Source organism: Falco peregrinus, chromosome 15 (assembly GCF_023634155.1).
Source record: "Falco peregrinus isolate bFalPer1 chromosome 15, bFalPer1.pri, whole genome shotgun sequence".
Classification (NCBI taxonomy): domain Eukaryota; kingdom Metazoa; phylum Chordata; class Aves; order Falconiformes; family Falconidae; genus Falco; species Falco peregrinus.
Genome location: NC_073735.1, coordinates 5,896,492 through 5,912,163, shown reverse-complemented (window position 1 = coordinate 5,912,163; position 15,672 = coordinate 5,896,492). Strand labels below are relative to the sequence as shown.

General features: G+C 44.2%; 1 protein-coding gene across 1 annotated transcript in view; it reads right to left on the bottom strand.

The window, feature by feature from the left end:
• Positions 1-577: 577 nt before the first annotated feature.
• CDON (cell adhesion associated, oncogene regulated) overlaps positions 578-15,672 on the bottom strand; it is a 54,845-nt gene continuing 39,750 nt past the window's right edge. The window contains exons 14-20 of the mRNA XM_055819393.1: positions 15,511-15,616; positions 12,173-12,295; positions 10,451-10,678; positions 9,057-9,331; positions 6,559-6,638; positions 1,703-1,959; positions 578-1,000 (exon numbers count right to left, since the gene is read on the bottom strand). Of these exons, the coding sequence (XP_055675368.1) occupies positions 834-1,000; positions 1,703-1,959; positions 6,559-6,638; positions 9,057-9,331; positions 10,451-10,678; positions 12,173-12,295; positions 15,511-15,616 (1,236 nt within the window). The 3' untranslated portion in view covers positions 578-833. The remainder of the gene's footprint in view (positions 1,001-1,702; positions 1,960-6,558; positions 6,639-9,056; positions 9,332-10,450; positions 10,679-12,172; positions 12,296-15,510; positions 15,617-15,672) is intronic.

Sequence of the window (15,672 nt, the reverse complement as noted above, 5' to 3'; positions counted from 1 at the left end):
AAACCCTGCAGTTAACGTGGCAACACCTACATCATGCTGTTTCCGAGGGGCAAGCAGGTTTCTCACAGCCGCGCACAGGGCCAGCGGGAGCCGCTTCAACGCGCCTTGTTTCATTTCAGGGGCTGTGCAAGCCGTCAGCATTCCCTCGAACCACGGAGTCAGGAGCGCAGCCGAACCGCATTTTGTCTTCTGCAAGCGGGAAGGTGAGCCTGGCTGGCTTTGCATCCCCGTTTCTGCAAACATCGGAGTTATCCAGCACCTACAGACACAAAGTCACCAAACAGAGCTCTGCTTCTCCAGCCACACCGTCCCGACTCAGCCGAGGTTCCTTTTCCTTATTTATTTTCTTATTTACCCAGCGGGTTCTTCCCAGAGGAACGAAAAGAGGACTGGAGGCATTCATGGAAAGGAAGGTTTGAGAAAACCACAATGCCAGGCTGCCAGGGAGGCGGCAGCAATCGGTCATAAGCATCAAACCCGCTTTGCTAAATCCCTGTATCAGACTCTTCTCATGCTGGTAATACGCCACAGAAAACACACTCCGTATTTCCCATTGTTGTTCTTTATATTATTACAATTCTTTTTTTTTTTTCTTTTTTTCTTTTACACATAACAGGCTAGTTTCGCGGTGCATGGGGGGGAAAAAAAAGGAATTTCAAGGCATAAATAATATAAAAAGGCAACCATTTTTAAAAACAAGATACATTCATATGACACTACTACAAAAAAATAAATAGTGACTCTCTCTGTTATAATTAACATCCCTCCATCACTCCCTTTCAGCGACTGTGCTGTGCAGTTACTGGCGTTAAGTGGGGACAACGGTCACTTCCTCAAGTTTCCTGCAGCTGGAGCTGCGGAAGGTCCCCAGAACCGTTTAAGGTGACTCTGGATGAACTCCATCCTGGTTTTTCCTTACAGTCCTTCGAAACAGGTTGCAGAATAAGGGGACTCCAGCTCAAAATGTGGTTCGATGTTTCCGAGAGCACGCAGTTGTCACCTGCAAAGCAAAAGCAGGGTTGGTTGGGGGGTGGTTGTTCATTTTGTTTGGGTGGTTTTTTGTTGTTTTGTGGTGGTTTTTTTTAAGATGATCTCCTCTTTAAGCTCAAGGGACTCAGAAGCTCCAAAAAACCAGATTAATAAAGGCAGGTGCTGCTCTTTGAGCTCAGGCTCATCCTCGCTGTACCAGGCACGAAACATCAGGCAGCACTCAGAGCGCCGGCTCCACCTGAGCACCCGGCAGCGCTGATATCGAACAGGTCACACCGATTTGGTCAGCCCAACTCGCACCTACGTCTCTGTGCCTGTGCACGCCGGTGGGGTGGCTCTACGCCGTCACGGATGCCTGCTCATTAGGGTAAAACTCCATCAGGTAGCATTTCAGCAGTTTCGGGTGCGCGGTAGGTACAGGCAACTGCGAGCCAGCATAAATCAGTCACAGCCTCGTTATCTGGAGCGCGCTTGCTCCATGAACTCCATTTAGAGGCATCAATCTCGAAGGGCATGACAGCCGCAGGCACCTGAGCACCGCTGCTCCTATCTTCCACAATAGGAAAGGCGGAACGCTTAATCTCTCTCAAAAAGCCAGGTCTTTTGTGGCCTTAATTACTAGCTTCTCTGCAATAAATTAAGCGCCCTACAGCTGTCCTACGGAATATTCCTAGCTTCAAAGCCAGGCGCTGCCCTCTCCAGAATGCCTTACCATCCGCGTAATCCACAGAGAGCCGGTTCATGCCTTCTCGACAGCAGGGATGCTGGGCCGAGGGCTGCTCCGCTTTCTCCTTGCTGTCCTCCTCCAGCCGGGTGCTGCACTCTGGGACGGTGGAGGCCAAGCACATGGCCACCATGACGTGGTGATTCAGAGGTTTCATCTCCAAACTGTCCTGCTGATAAGGTGCTACGAGGGGCACGATGGGTAGCGCGCTGCTGCTGAAAGTGCCGTTGGTTTTGGTGAAACACCTGCAGACGGGACATAAGCCGAGGTGAGGTTACACAGAGCTGCTTCTTTCCACCACTTAATCTTGAGAAACTGCAATTTTTAACTACTTTACCACATGTCACTCACTGTATCAACAGTCAAAGCACTTGCCAAATCACTTGTAAATACGTATTTTTGGATCAATCCTGACATTAAGAAAAGGATCGAGCAGGGTTGTTTTTTTTTTCTCCCAACAGACAGCTGAAAACATTCAAAACATGCTCTGGGTTGCTTCCCCCATTGATTGTGACCCGATGACCCGACTTGCGAGTCCATTTCTCCATCAAGGCAGCCCCATAAAACAAGATTTTCACTGCCAAGAAAAAGAGCTCAAGTTTGAAACCCAAACAGCAAACTTAAGTACCTTGGAAAATAAATACTGAGCGTTATCAGGGCGAGTGCAAAGTAGAAAAAATGTATGCAATATTATAAACTCCCCTTCTGCTGTGTAACTCAGATTGTGGCCCTATAATATGTGCGTAAAGCTGTGGAACTGAGGTTAAACTGCTAAATCAATTGTTACAGCCAAGCTATTTAACCTTTAAACAAAAAGGAGCTGGACCTTAAGAGACATGCATACCATTGCAGCACGCAGGGAAAATGCCGACAGTGTTTGGAGGCCCGTGAACAACGTGGCCTCCGTGCACATTTATATAAGCAATTCCTACGTAAGAAAGCCCAAAAATCACACTTCAGTGTGGTTTTATACAAAACCATAACTCCCGCAAAAGGTTCACTTGTAAAGCTGCCATAAACTTCGGGAAACCACCCCCCCAAAACGCTCCTTGGTTTGTGGCGCAGAACAGAGATGGATCCGCAGATAAAAGCAAGGCACTGAAATAAGGACGGGGAGCGCTCAAACCCACCGCCAGCTAGTGACACTCCGAAACGCTCCCACGAATGTTTGACAGGCTTCAAGGATTTTATATGCTGATAAAAAATGCTCTGCGTTGTATCGGTCATTTGTTTTCCCCCTGTTGAATTTGTATCTATGCGTCACCTGTTGTGCTCATGGTAACAAGCCTAATGGATCTTGCTACAGGTTCCTGGTTATTACTGGGACACTACCCAAGGGCTGGCACTTTGAAATATAAAACCAGATCCCTGGGATCTGGCTGTTGAGGTGCTAGCTTATCTAGTACCACAGCAGGTTTTAGAGTGATTCTGGCCCAAAATTGAACAGAGCTGACCGCTATATTGCTGAAAGAGGGAGGAAGACAGACTTGGACATCGTCAGTGCCAGGGTATCAGCCATCAGAGCCTACTCTGATAGCAGCTGAGCCCTCAGCACCACAGTACTGAACTCCGATGGATTTAAAACCGGGAGACACTAAGCCTGACAATCACAGCAAGGTCCTGCCCAAGCCCCAGAAACTACTTTTATCCCATTAGAAAGGTCAGGGCGATGCATGAAAACATCACGCTCAAGGGAGTCATCCTACAAACTCACTTGGAGCCTCCGTTTAGACTCTCACTTGAAAACCATGATCAGTATTGCCAGAACCGAGAGAGCAACAAAACATCCACAAACAAGGCAAATAAACTTTCTAGAGGAAGAACTGGAGCAAGTTTCCCCTGCGGCAGATGTTTCACTTGCAAAGCCAAAACACGGGAGAAGGGGGATCCCTCCAGCAGCTGTGGTATCGCCCTGGGGAGCTCGCTCCCCTCCCAAACACTGCGAGGAGCAGCCCCGAGCTTCACGTTCAACCTTCGCTCCCCTATTTTGTCCTTCCACTCCCATAACTGCCTCCAAAATCATTATTCCAAGTACCAAAATACCACAGAAGCCACTGAAGAATCCACATGAAACATTTGTTTGGTCTTCAAACAAATCCATTTATTAGTTTGCATTTCTTTCCGCAGAGGTTTTGACTGCACTCACTTATTATTTAAAAAAAAATATCTTAGAGGAACCCATTTAAAATGTTTGGTTTTACATGTTTATGGGGGTTTCTTTTTAAAGATACAGAGGTTGGTGCAGTTCTTTGTATTACCGTATGGGCTTGAATGATGTTTCGAGACAGCAGTTCAGCTTTTTAAGCTTAAATAACCACATTTTGATGGAAGCTAGCCATTGGTATATCCAGAGCAGAGTGCGCACGAAAAGCGCTGTAAAATCCCTGCTGCAGAAAACACATTTTCTACCAATTTGCAGTGCTAAAATCCTACCAAACTGTAAACCAACTTAGAAGCCCCCACCTGCATGATTTAGATTTAAAAAGCTGGAAAACCAGACCGATACTGCTTTATTCAAAATGTGTAGTTTAGATTTCTGTCCAGAATACAGCAAATCTGCAAAAGAGAGATCTGCAACAAAACAGATTTCTAGATACCTGATGGTTGCAGAGGAAGTTTTAGTGGAAAAAGAAGAAGTAAAAACCAAATATTGGTTCTCAATCCTAAGGTAACAAGCGTAAACCACACTCATCTCACTGGCTTTGTCCACAATAGCAGAGCGGGTATCCGTGTTTCAGCAACTTCTACCTCTGGCAAGCCTCCACAAGCAGTTACGAGAGCATGAAGTGCTAATTTAAACAGAAGACCGAGGGATTTCACCGCTGTAATAATAAAACCTGCTCCGAGATGGCTATTGCTGAAAACAGCCACGGTAGCCAGCTATTAAATACGCTAAACCTTTAGGATTCATTTGCACGTGGTCACAATTCAAACGACTGCTAAATTCAGCCCTAATCAGCACCAACTCCAGGCATCCCGCGGAAATCGGCTCATTTAGGAATTAGCGGTGCCAAGGTGGAACGTAAAGAGCAAGGCCACGCGCACCTGAAACGCTCACGAGCTAGAGACCGTCGCCCTGCTAGAGGGATTTCCACTCGAACCTCCCTCCCCCTGTCACGACGGGGGTGTTTTGCAGGGGGAACTGCCTGGCTTCAGTACCCAAGGGGATATAACCGGAGGGTGGGACAAAGCACGGGTCCTCTTGGCACCAGCAGGAGACCTGCGCAAGGTACCTGCAAGGTCAACAAAGGTGGGGAGAAGACTCCAGCCCCAAATTCCCACTTGCCAAAAACCTACCGACTTGACTGCCCTAACCCACCGTGCCTTCCTCTTCCTCCTCCTCCTCACCCTGGCTGTCCATCCAGCTCCCCAGCCCCTAGTGTAATACTCAGGCACGTTTCTGGTCGCCCCCATTCCCCTCTCCCATGTCCTCCTCCCATTCCCCCAGCACCAGGAAGGGAACAGAGCGGTCCCGGCTGTGCAGCTCTCCTGCCAAACAGAGGTTAATGGTCCCCTCTGGGGTAAGGCAGCTGTAAAGGACAACTTGTTTCTCTATCAAGCAGTCAAATATAGAACAGGGATGTGAAAATTCAAAGTTCAGAGCCTGCTGATGACCCGTCTGGGAGGAACAGTACAGTTGTGGAGGATGGAACCCATTCCCCCTGCTTTCTCAAGAAAAAAAAAAAAAAGAGCAATTAAAAATATAAATATGCTTAAAATGGAAAAGCAAGCTCTTAATTATGGCATAACACATACAGCATGTTCCAAATTACGGCCAGTCGTACACATCTTGATGACTGCTGTTACACAGCCTGCCTTGAAAACAGACAACTGGCTTGTAAGGGAACAGTAGCTCACTCTTCCCCGGAGACCAGTCACGACACCGGTCCAAAGCATGCCCAGCTCTACCTGTGAGCAGCAGCTCATCTCTGTCACGCTACCACACGTATATTTATGGAAGGAAGAAGAATCTGAAGCCTGTTATATTTTAAATAGTAAAAGCATGAAAATAAAGCGACCATGTTTTCTGCCTTCAACAACAGCTTAATTTCAACTCAGCTTCTCCAGATGTACACCTAAAGGCAGCTGACAATTTCAGTAAGACAGAAAATTCAGAGTATGATTGAAAAAATCCAGAATTTACCACTCACAGCAGTCCAGCACGTCTGACTTTCAGTCCTATTTTTAGTCACTAAAATAACCAGAGGTTTAGTCAGAAGCCTGGAAGAATATTCTTTAAAACTTTCAAAAGTGAAAAACCTAATAAAAATCCAGATTCACATCTACAACGCAGAAGACAGATTTTCCCTTATTCTATGCAAGAATCCCTTTTCTCACGCAAAAAACTCATCCCACACCGACAATGGCTGACCAAACTGCTCCCGAAGAACCTCAAACCCCACGTTTTACAAAGAAAGCAAAGCTGTGACCGTAGTTCATTCGTGTTCTTAAGAGAATGGCAGGAAATGTAAAATACAGAAGACCAATTAAATCCTATTTGACAAACTCCATATGGAATGATTTTGTTATCTCAAACCTGAAGAAAACACAGGAAATAAGGTTAAAAAAAAACCCCACACACCCCAGCGCCCAACCTGCCTCGTTTCCTAGAGGGCAGAGGAATATGTTGAGCAAAACACGCTCTGGGGGTTGAATAATTCGTTTTATTCCACCCTGCAGACAATCACCAACTGCTCTCCAAGTCATATGCTGCCATCGGGCTCCTCCGTCCCCTCCGCCAGCGCTCAAGCTCTCTGGCTTTTGTTTGCCCCAGCTTTAACACAGCACCCGGAGCGAGGGCTGCTGTTCGCGAAGGTCCTGCCTCTGTGCCAGTTTTACATCACCTGTTATTGTTCCGACAATTTCGGCAATTGATGCACTCCGAGGGATCAGCCTGCGGCACTGCTGTGTACATCCCACCGCCCTGCAGCAAGGAAGGATTAATAAAAAAAAAAAAAAGCCAAAAAAAGAAATCAATCACTATTCAAACATACACGAGAGTCACTGAGGAGGCAGTTCAGCTCAAGCTAGCACCCCAAGCCCCTCGCTTCGTTTTCAAACTCTGATCACCTTATCAATCTTCAGATCCGTGCCCTGTAATGTGGCATGGCAACACTGAGCTATTATACAAAGTCAAGTGGAGGGGTTTTGCCAGCATGTGTGTCAGAGAAAAGTAAATAACTGCAGCTTAGACAAGTATGCGGTAATTTCCCTGGTCTGTTTTCAGCTTAATATGCTCAGGTTTAATTTAATAAACACACTGTAAATATGTTTATTTTTAACACTGATGACAGACATGAAAGCAAATTGCTGTTCATTAGCAAACTGTGCCCGTTTGGGGAGACAGAGTATTAAATTTGCAGGGCTGATGTCACAAACATAAACCCATCCCACTTTCCTGTAATTACGCCGATTAGATCAGTTTACCTCGCTACACTGATTTTTGAAACATTTAGTATTTTTACAGATGGGGTAATTCCTTAGCCAGCAATGACTCTGGGTGAGAGGGATTTTGTGTTGTTAGTTTTGGCTGAAGGGGCCATTACAAGCAAGTAAAAATGCCCAGATTAACACATACCTCATTGTTAAAGACTAGGCGGACACTGATGCGGGAGCCGCTAGAAAACGGCGCTGCGGAGCTGGGCTACTGCGCCGTGTTTCGGGAGGGGAGCCCGTTTGGGAAAGCTCACCTGGCTTTTGAGATTCCAAGCGGTAGGTAACTTCTAACAATCCCTATTTTCTGCAGACACAGGGCTTACCCTTCAGTTTTGGAGGCCTCTCAGTGCAATAGGGAGCGCTGAGGAAATGCCTGATTAGTCTTGATTGCCATCCTGGCCAGTTTCTCTCTTCCTCATTTAGCCCAATCAATGAAACAATAAAGAGAGTCCTAACAAAGATGAGAACATCCTGTTCCTCTGCACTGTCTCACCCGTGTGCCAGTCCTGGTCCTTCTACGTGGAAAGAGATTGTGTGACTCAAACTTTCTACAACATGGAGGGGGGAGAAGAAAAACTCAACCCAGTCAACCGTTCGCAACGAGGCAGCAGCACTGCAGGTCCCATCCTGCAGCACAGAGGAGCTCCGAGCACCGAGACTTGTGTCCCCACATGCCTTATTTCCTTCCTTCCCCCACAAAAAATAAAAATAGGAGGGACAAAACATCAGTGCAAGCCCCCAGGCTTTCTCACAGACCAGCCTTCAAGCACTGCAAAACCTTCCCTTCCTGAGGGCTTGTATGGCCGGAGACTTTGGGAGAGTTTCACCCACTGGGAGGTTGGACTGGTCCAAAAAACCACGGTTTGCTCCTAGGTTGCTCTTGAAAGCAACAAAAAAGTGGCACTTGCTAGACAAGCAGACCAAAGAGAGCATCAGGTGAAAAACCAACTGGTCTGGACTTAAAAGTTGGAGTTAACTGAAGTGGCAACTACCGTGCAAGTGCTAATTTGTTGTTCAATAAAATGAAGTGCTTGTGTTCAATTACTAACACAAACAATAGCCCCCTTTTTTTTTTTTTTTTTTTTTTCCCTCCAGAAACAGCATGGGTTATTCAGACTTTTGAACTTTTTCTTTCAGTTTTCCCGGGCAATGTTCACAGTTTTGAGTAAGTTTAGTAAGTTTGAATGCAAGCCATCTGTTTCCATAGACAATAATGAAATCATTATTCTCTCTTGGAAACGGGACACATTTCAGCAAATGAAGTATTTTTCCACAGCATACAAAGGCTGGATCATAGACTTAAATCAGTTTTTAATTTTATTTTAAATTTCAAAACAAAAAATGAGCCTTTCTCAACAGTCACAAACAAGGGACTGAAAAAAAAAAAAAAGACAGCGTTATTACGTTGCTGCACTTCAAGATGTATGGGGCATTTTATTTTATGGAACCTCCTGCTACATTCGTGCTTTGCCATAATTAATAGCATTGCTTAGAGTTACAGATCTGAAACAGGTGGGGGAAAAAACGGGTGATCCATAAAGCTGCAGAATAAGCAGCTATAATTAAATCTATTTAACTTGAAGATTGAGAAATACCATATGTACAAGTAAAGTATCTCAGCCTAGTACTGAAGCATTCTCAGAGCTTACATGCTGTTAGGAGGAGGGTAGAGGCAGATTTCCCAGAGTAAGTGGAATTCTTGCTGTCATCTGATACTCTCAAATGAAAACCATGATGTTTGTATCAGAAATATCAGCCCAGTTGCTTCCTCTGGGATAAGTAATTTAGTGGAACTGGCTGTTATCAATGGATGAGTATTTCCCCCACCCAAATTAAGTGTGCTTCTACAGTCTCTGAATAAATCCCAAGGTCTGGGCTGAGCCCTCCACCCGGTGTAAGAGCTTACGTTCACAAGACGGTGGGGATGTTCATAGTCCACGTGTGTCCTGGACAGGGAGCTGGTGTGCCCTGGGTACAGTCCAGCTCCTCCATTCATGATCCCGTTAACTCCATTAGCAACTTTATGATGGACATGCGGACAGCCGTTGCTGAGGCCGCCGTTGCTTATGAAGTTTCCGTGGATGCTGCCGTTGACTCTGCTTGTGCCGGGTAAGGTCGTGTACTCGATCATTTGCCCGTTGATATCTGCCCCTTGATACAGATAGCCAGGAGGGTCATATTCTGCAAAAACATTGTTACCAAAATTATTGCCAAAGGAGAAGTTAAACGAGCATCTCTAAGATACTAAAGAAACTTAATTTTCTCTTTCTACAGGCCTTTGTAAAGTAACTGTAATATGTACATTAACTGTAATGTCTAAGTGCTTAGCATACAAACACAGAAACGTAAAACAGCAACATCCAGGAGAACAGACCAGGAATGCTGGTCTGAAAGGACTCGGCTGACATCAGCCCCTATGAAGAGCGTCCCAAGAATGGGCCATTTGTATAACCAATAGACCCTCTGCCATCTGCTACGAAGTAATGCCAGAAAATATCTCTGGGCTGCAGTTGAAGACACTATCTTATTTTGCAAGAATTCTTGTCTCATATCTCTCTGACAAAGAGTCAGGACATTTTAAAATAACCACAGGCTGTGGAAAGCACAAGGCTGATTTATGAATTACCAACAGAAAAGATCAGTGAAGAGATGCTGCTAGCACAAATCGTTCGGTGGGCACGCAGCACCTTGCAAACCGTGCTTAAGCTCCAGCGCATCTGCTCAAGGCTCCTACTTGCAAACGAACAGATCTTCCTTATTAACACCTCTATAAAAGACTTGAACTCCATTGTAGCATGAAGGGACTGAGAGGTAGCAAGGGACTTGTCCTCCAAGCGCTGCAACTTCTTTTTCTTTCCAGATGCACACGAGAGAGGGAGAGATTCGAGGTCTAAGTCTCCACGTTTTAACAAGTACCTATGATTACACACGAGTTCTGCCACTGCAATCAGCAGAAACCTATGCAGGTGCTTAAAGTTAAACATAAACTGAAGAAACTTTGCCCGGACATTTCACACACCGTGCTTTGGGTGAAACTGCAGCACATTTTTTTTATTTTTACAGAAACACTGTAGAGCAATGCAGCAGAGCAGCGAGTATCAATACAAAGAAATGGAGACATTGGTGCTTTGAAAAAATCCAAATCTTCACCTAAAACACACCTAGAAAGTACAAGTCTCTAAATAAAAGCCAGTTGGCTTAAAACAGGAAACGGCTTCCCATTCATAAAATATAACATGAACGTTACTAATTTTACTCCGATAATATTTTCATGATGAAAGGAAACCAAAAATAACTCACTCTGCATGGCGTTTTGCTGACGGTTCTTCCACAGGCACATGGCAATGAAAACAATGAGAATAAGGACCATCACCCCAAGGACGCAGCCCACAATCAAGTACAGCATGTCACTGCTCCGAACGGGGCCGTTGGAAGGGCCAGCTCCGCTTCCCCCAACCCGGTCGGGGGGATTTGGTGGCGTACTCAGATCTTTCACTGGATATTCGGAAGCTCCCGGCGTGCGTTTCACTGGATGAAAGGAGAGACAAGTACAGGTACATTTGCTGAATGCATCCTCCAAGTGCGTTTTCACTATGAAATGAAAATAATTACCTGCCGAGTTAGAATCCTAATGCCTCAAAAAGAAAGCTTCCAAGTCAATATTAAAACCTATAACGAGGAGGCCAACTACTATTGGGTAATAACCATTTTCCAAGGCAAACAGTTATTATCCAGCTTGCTAACCCTCTCATTGAGGTCACTCGAAACTTTAACGAGCAACTTGACATACGCATGGCTAGAACTGCACTAAGTCCCAACTTGAAAGAGCACAAATCTTTCCACTTCTGAGGTCAGGAAAAAAACCGCAACATGCATTTCTACCGCCTAACCACTGCCAGATGACCTACTTTTATCTGATGTGAACCCTGCTAACCCCATTTTCAAAACCCTACTACTGAAGATACTAAGAGCTGAACAGCAAAATCACTGAAAACGAGATGCTAGTTTAACCCAGGAATTAAATTTACATTAGTTTTCAGCACACATTCATTTCATTTGACACTAAAAACCTAGAAGAGGTGCCTGGCTTAGGAGCAAAGCTGGTCAGAGACACATAAGCACGTCCACACAGATATGTTAGATAAGCTGGATCACCCCACAAGCCTGGAGGAGATGCATTTTACGGAAGACTCAGTAAGAATGACAGATTACATCCTGCCAACTTTAAAATTAGAGAAGAAAGTTGAATTCCTTGCAGGAGGAAGACCAACCGTGTGTGCTGCCTTGAAGCCCTGCAGCTCCCAGCCCCTCTTTTCAAAGGCTTTGCTATTAACTTAGCTAAATTTTGATGCTTCCGCTCCTAGAGAGCTTTTTTCTTTTTTCTTTTTTTTTAAAACATTTTTTCATAGCATGCATTTGAAGTTTACTGTCTGCATTTTCCCTTTACAGCCTTACTTGGTTTTAGAGATTAAAGGAGACAGGAATTCTTCGCAAAATAAATGTGACTGCCATATCTGACACTTCCAGAGAACAGTACAAACTTTGTGCCAGAGGCATGCAGGATTAGTGATGGAGGCAGCCAACATAACCATCAATTGCTGCGGTCTGCACTTATACAACGTGTCACAGAGCCCCAAAGACATAAAACAGACATACAAATCAATTCTGTCATCTTCAGGCGCATGGTTGTCTCCTAGGAAGAGGCTATCAGCATAGCAGGGGAAAAAAAAAAACCCAAAACGCAACCCAGAACAACAATACTATCTTTTAGGCCAGGCAAATCTGCAGAGCTTTGCTAAGAGGCCTTCTCGGGAGTACAAGGTATCAGTTTCAGTATGTTCAAAACAACCCCAGCTTCGGAAGACAAAACAATCCTCCAAAACATTCCAGAAAATTATGGTCTTCATTGCAGCTGACTTTTGCGCTGAAAAAACCCCATTCAACACAGCAGATATTTCATGCCACAAACCACCACCTTCACACAGTCCGGCAGGCAAGCAGACGTGCTCTTTGGGTGCTCACCTTTGGTCTCACAGATCATGACGTTGCTGTACTCGCTTTCACCACCTTCGTTATAGCACTGCATTTTAATGTCGTAAGATGTTTCTGGCTGCAGGTGATTTATCAAGTGCCATTGCTTTGTACCTGGCGGGGGTGGGAAGAAAAAAAATCAACCAACCGTGTTTCATTTACTCACACGAGCCAGAATTAGGTATATCACAGCGTCCTTCTCTAAAATGAAGGGGTATTGCAGCTTTTTCTGTTAGCACAACAGTCCTTATCAACAATTTATGGACTTAACTGAAGTCGTAAGACTCACATTGCGCTGCAAAATAGATTCTTAGAAGAACCTTTTGATGAATAAATGTGGGTTGGGGTTTTTTTTTCCCCCAGTATTTTCAATTGTGGGTGGTTTTTTTTCAAAAATCTTTCTCCACAAAAACCAGAAGTCACTAAACTCAAAAAATATCCAAGTTTCCAGCATCTGTATGTTCAAAAAAATCAACAGCAGTTCTGTGCATCTTAAATATGAAACTACTGAAAGGGTGGGTTTAGGATGGGTTATGCAAACTACTTGTAATACATCGGGCAAGTAACAAGGAGAACCTGACACAGAAAATAGATTTAACTTGGGACAAGGGAAAAACTTCACTGTGCTAAGACCCTCTCCCAATCTGCCATCCTGCAGGATCCCTAGAGATGCAAGGCACCGACTGAAGCCACCCGTTTTTTGCAGGAAGGATACATCTGGGTTGCTCAACTTAGCCGAAACCGCAAATAATTGAACGTGCATTTTATTAAACATACTAGGAAACAAAATTAGACAGCGTGGCTGTCTCTCGCGCTGCCTGCCCCTGCAGAGAAGGATCCCAAGCCAAGCAATCTTCTCTAATAGGACGGTTTTGTCATCTCTGGCTCCTGGCCAACATTTCATTTAGACACCCTCCTGAAGTACTGAGCACTTCAATATAAATCACTCTCGGTTTTTACTTTCACAGGCTTGTGACAAATTTTAATAAACAGCGACCCTTCCCCCCCCCCCCTTTTTTTTTTTTCTTTTTAGGGAGTTTAATTAACTGTTTGAGCGCTCTTAATCCCTCTTGGAAAATACCACCTTCAACTGTTTCCACTGTTTCTAAGAAACTGTCATACCACCTACTGATTTAAGTATTAATAAAAAAAATAAAGCTTGCTCGGCTGGCAGGGGCTGTCACCATGACTCTGTTCAAACTTCTCCAGGACCCAAGCCCAGGTGCAGATACCCCTGCCTGGCCAAGAAAAGGGCAGGGGGTACCCATGAGGATCCCACCTCGGTTCGGGATTTTGGGAGAGGATGCACTGCACGCTCCGAGCTCCATCCCTCGCATGCCGAGCGTCCCAAGTGAGGGCTGACAAGTCCTGGCTGAAGCTAGAACCAGCCTTTCCCTAAAGCGCACGTTCTCCCAAGATTCATACTCAGTTTTCCCGGCACCCCCACCCCCAAGCATTCCTTTCGGTAATTACTACACCAGGTTTTAGGTTTCCGCTTCAAACCATTAGTGGAACTGGAATCAGTACAGGCACTTTAACTGTCCTCTTCGTGCACCATTAGCAAGGAAAAACATTTAAACAACTGACATCAGACTGCATTTACATTTAAAATTCAATCTCCAGGACCCTCAAAACAGAAATTCAGACCATCAGTGCAGGATGGGACTGATTTTGCTTTGCTTTTGCTTAAAGCTGCTGAAAGATACTGAGGAGCCATCTGAGTCAACCTTTTAGCTTGGTGTTTTTTTTTTCTTTAAATAAAATCTGATTTTGCCCGTAGCAGCGTTTGTAAGAAAAAAGTTTTCTGCAGAGTTTTGAATGTCTCTAAAGACAAGACTTAACAGGAAACAGTAAGGAAAGCCTGCGGCAAGTACTTCGCTAATACAGGCATCACAACACTTTTTCCACAACTCATGCAGTCATTTCAAGATAAAATTCCCTGTCAAAAAACAGACAGATTAATTCAAAGGTAACAGAGGGGAAAAAGTGAAGAACAAGTGATTTATGGCAGAAATACCTTAAGTCACATGCTCCTCTACATATTTCACATCAAATGCTTCCAATCACACTTTAATTGAAAATAACTCTTCTCTTTCCCCACCCACCCCCAAAACCCTAATTTAGGGAGCACAGTAAAGAAAAGTTTAAGTTTAAATATTTCCACCGAATGAGTTTCTGTTCCAGGCTTTGGCAGAGCAGAGCAGCTGCTAATGGTTTCAGACTGCCACAAAGAGTTCAATACACACACACTCTTGGAAAAAAAAAAAATCAGAAACAAGCTAATTTCACAGCACAGTGGAGCCCACTTAAACAACTAACTGCTTAGTGTATAAGATTTATAAACACGTAAGTTCTGTCTAGCAAAGGCTAAAATACATTTGCAGATGAAGGTGCAGACTGCATAAGCTTCTTTAAAGCAATCCTCCGAGCTGAAACTCTGGATCTTTAATAGCTTTATAGTGTGCAAAAGCTTATGTCATGCATCAAAGTACTATGTGGAGTATTGTCTAGCCAGGGAAAATTTTCAAAATAAAGGCCCATTCCTCTTGTAAGTGAAATAAATGGGGGGGGGGGGGGGGGAATAATTAACGTCATCGGGACAGAATGAGATCACTACGTTTACTCAGCCCAAGTAATAAGAACATTAAGTAAAATATTTTTAAAAGGGTTTTCCACTTCTGGACCAATACAGACATTATCTAATAACTTCTTCCAGGAAAATGATGATCTAATATGAACAGGGGGAAAAAATAACCTGATTAAAAGGCAAAATGAAGCACAAACATACCTGCATTTGCAGCGCACTACAGCACTTGAGGCTAAAAGTGACTTACTTATAGTAGGATAAGCAATTAAACAAGGTAAAAGGAGAGAAAGGCAGTTACACACAAGGTACTGCCTAGCTTTGAAAATCCGTGCTGGGGTAAATCATTTTAAAAGCCAGCTAGTTATTACTATGGTCTGTAACACAGATGAGCCTACCCTGGGTTAAATCTCATTTACACTGCTTTCTCTTTACTCAACTACTTTAAGCTAAACCAGCTTAAATAGACCTACATTAAGGATTTGCAGCAGTGTAACAAGACAAACTTAAACCCAGTATTTAGTTCTCAAGTTTCCATGTAGCGGAGGCTTGAGAAGGAAGAAACAAGTTCATGTGTGGGCAGAACTTGACGTTACGTAGTTGAGATAGCTACTTCTGTGAAATATACTGTAAAGACTTAGTTTGGGAAAAGCAGTTTAGATTTCATATAAACACAGCCAACATGGCTACATGATGTTCCTCCCCGTCGAGCAGTGTTATTTAATACGCGTTTACTGCAGCGTACCTTCCACGATATCCCTCTTGTAGTCACTATCATTGTCACTGTCTGTAGGCCGGTAATAGATATAAAATCCTTGGATGGGTGTGTTGTTGTTGCTTGATGTAATATACTAAAAGAGAATTTTATAAGACTGCGTTAGAGAAGAAAAATTTTAATTGAGTCCTG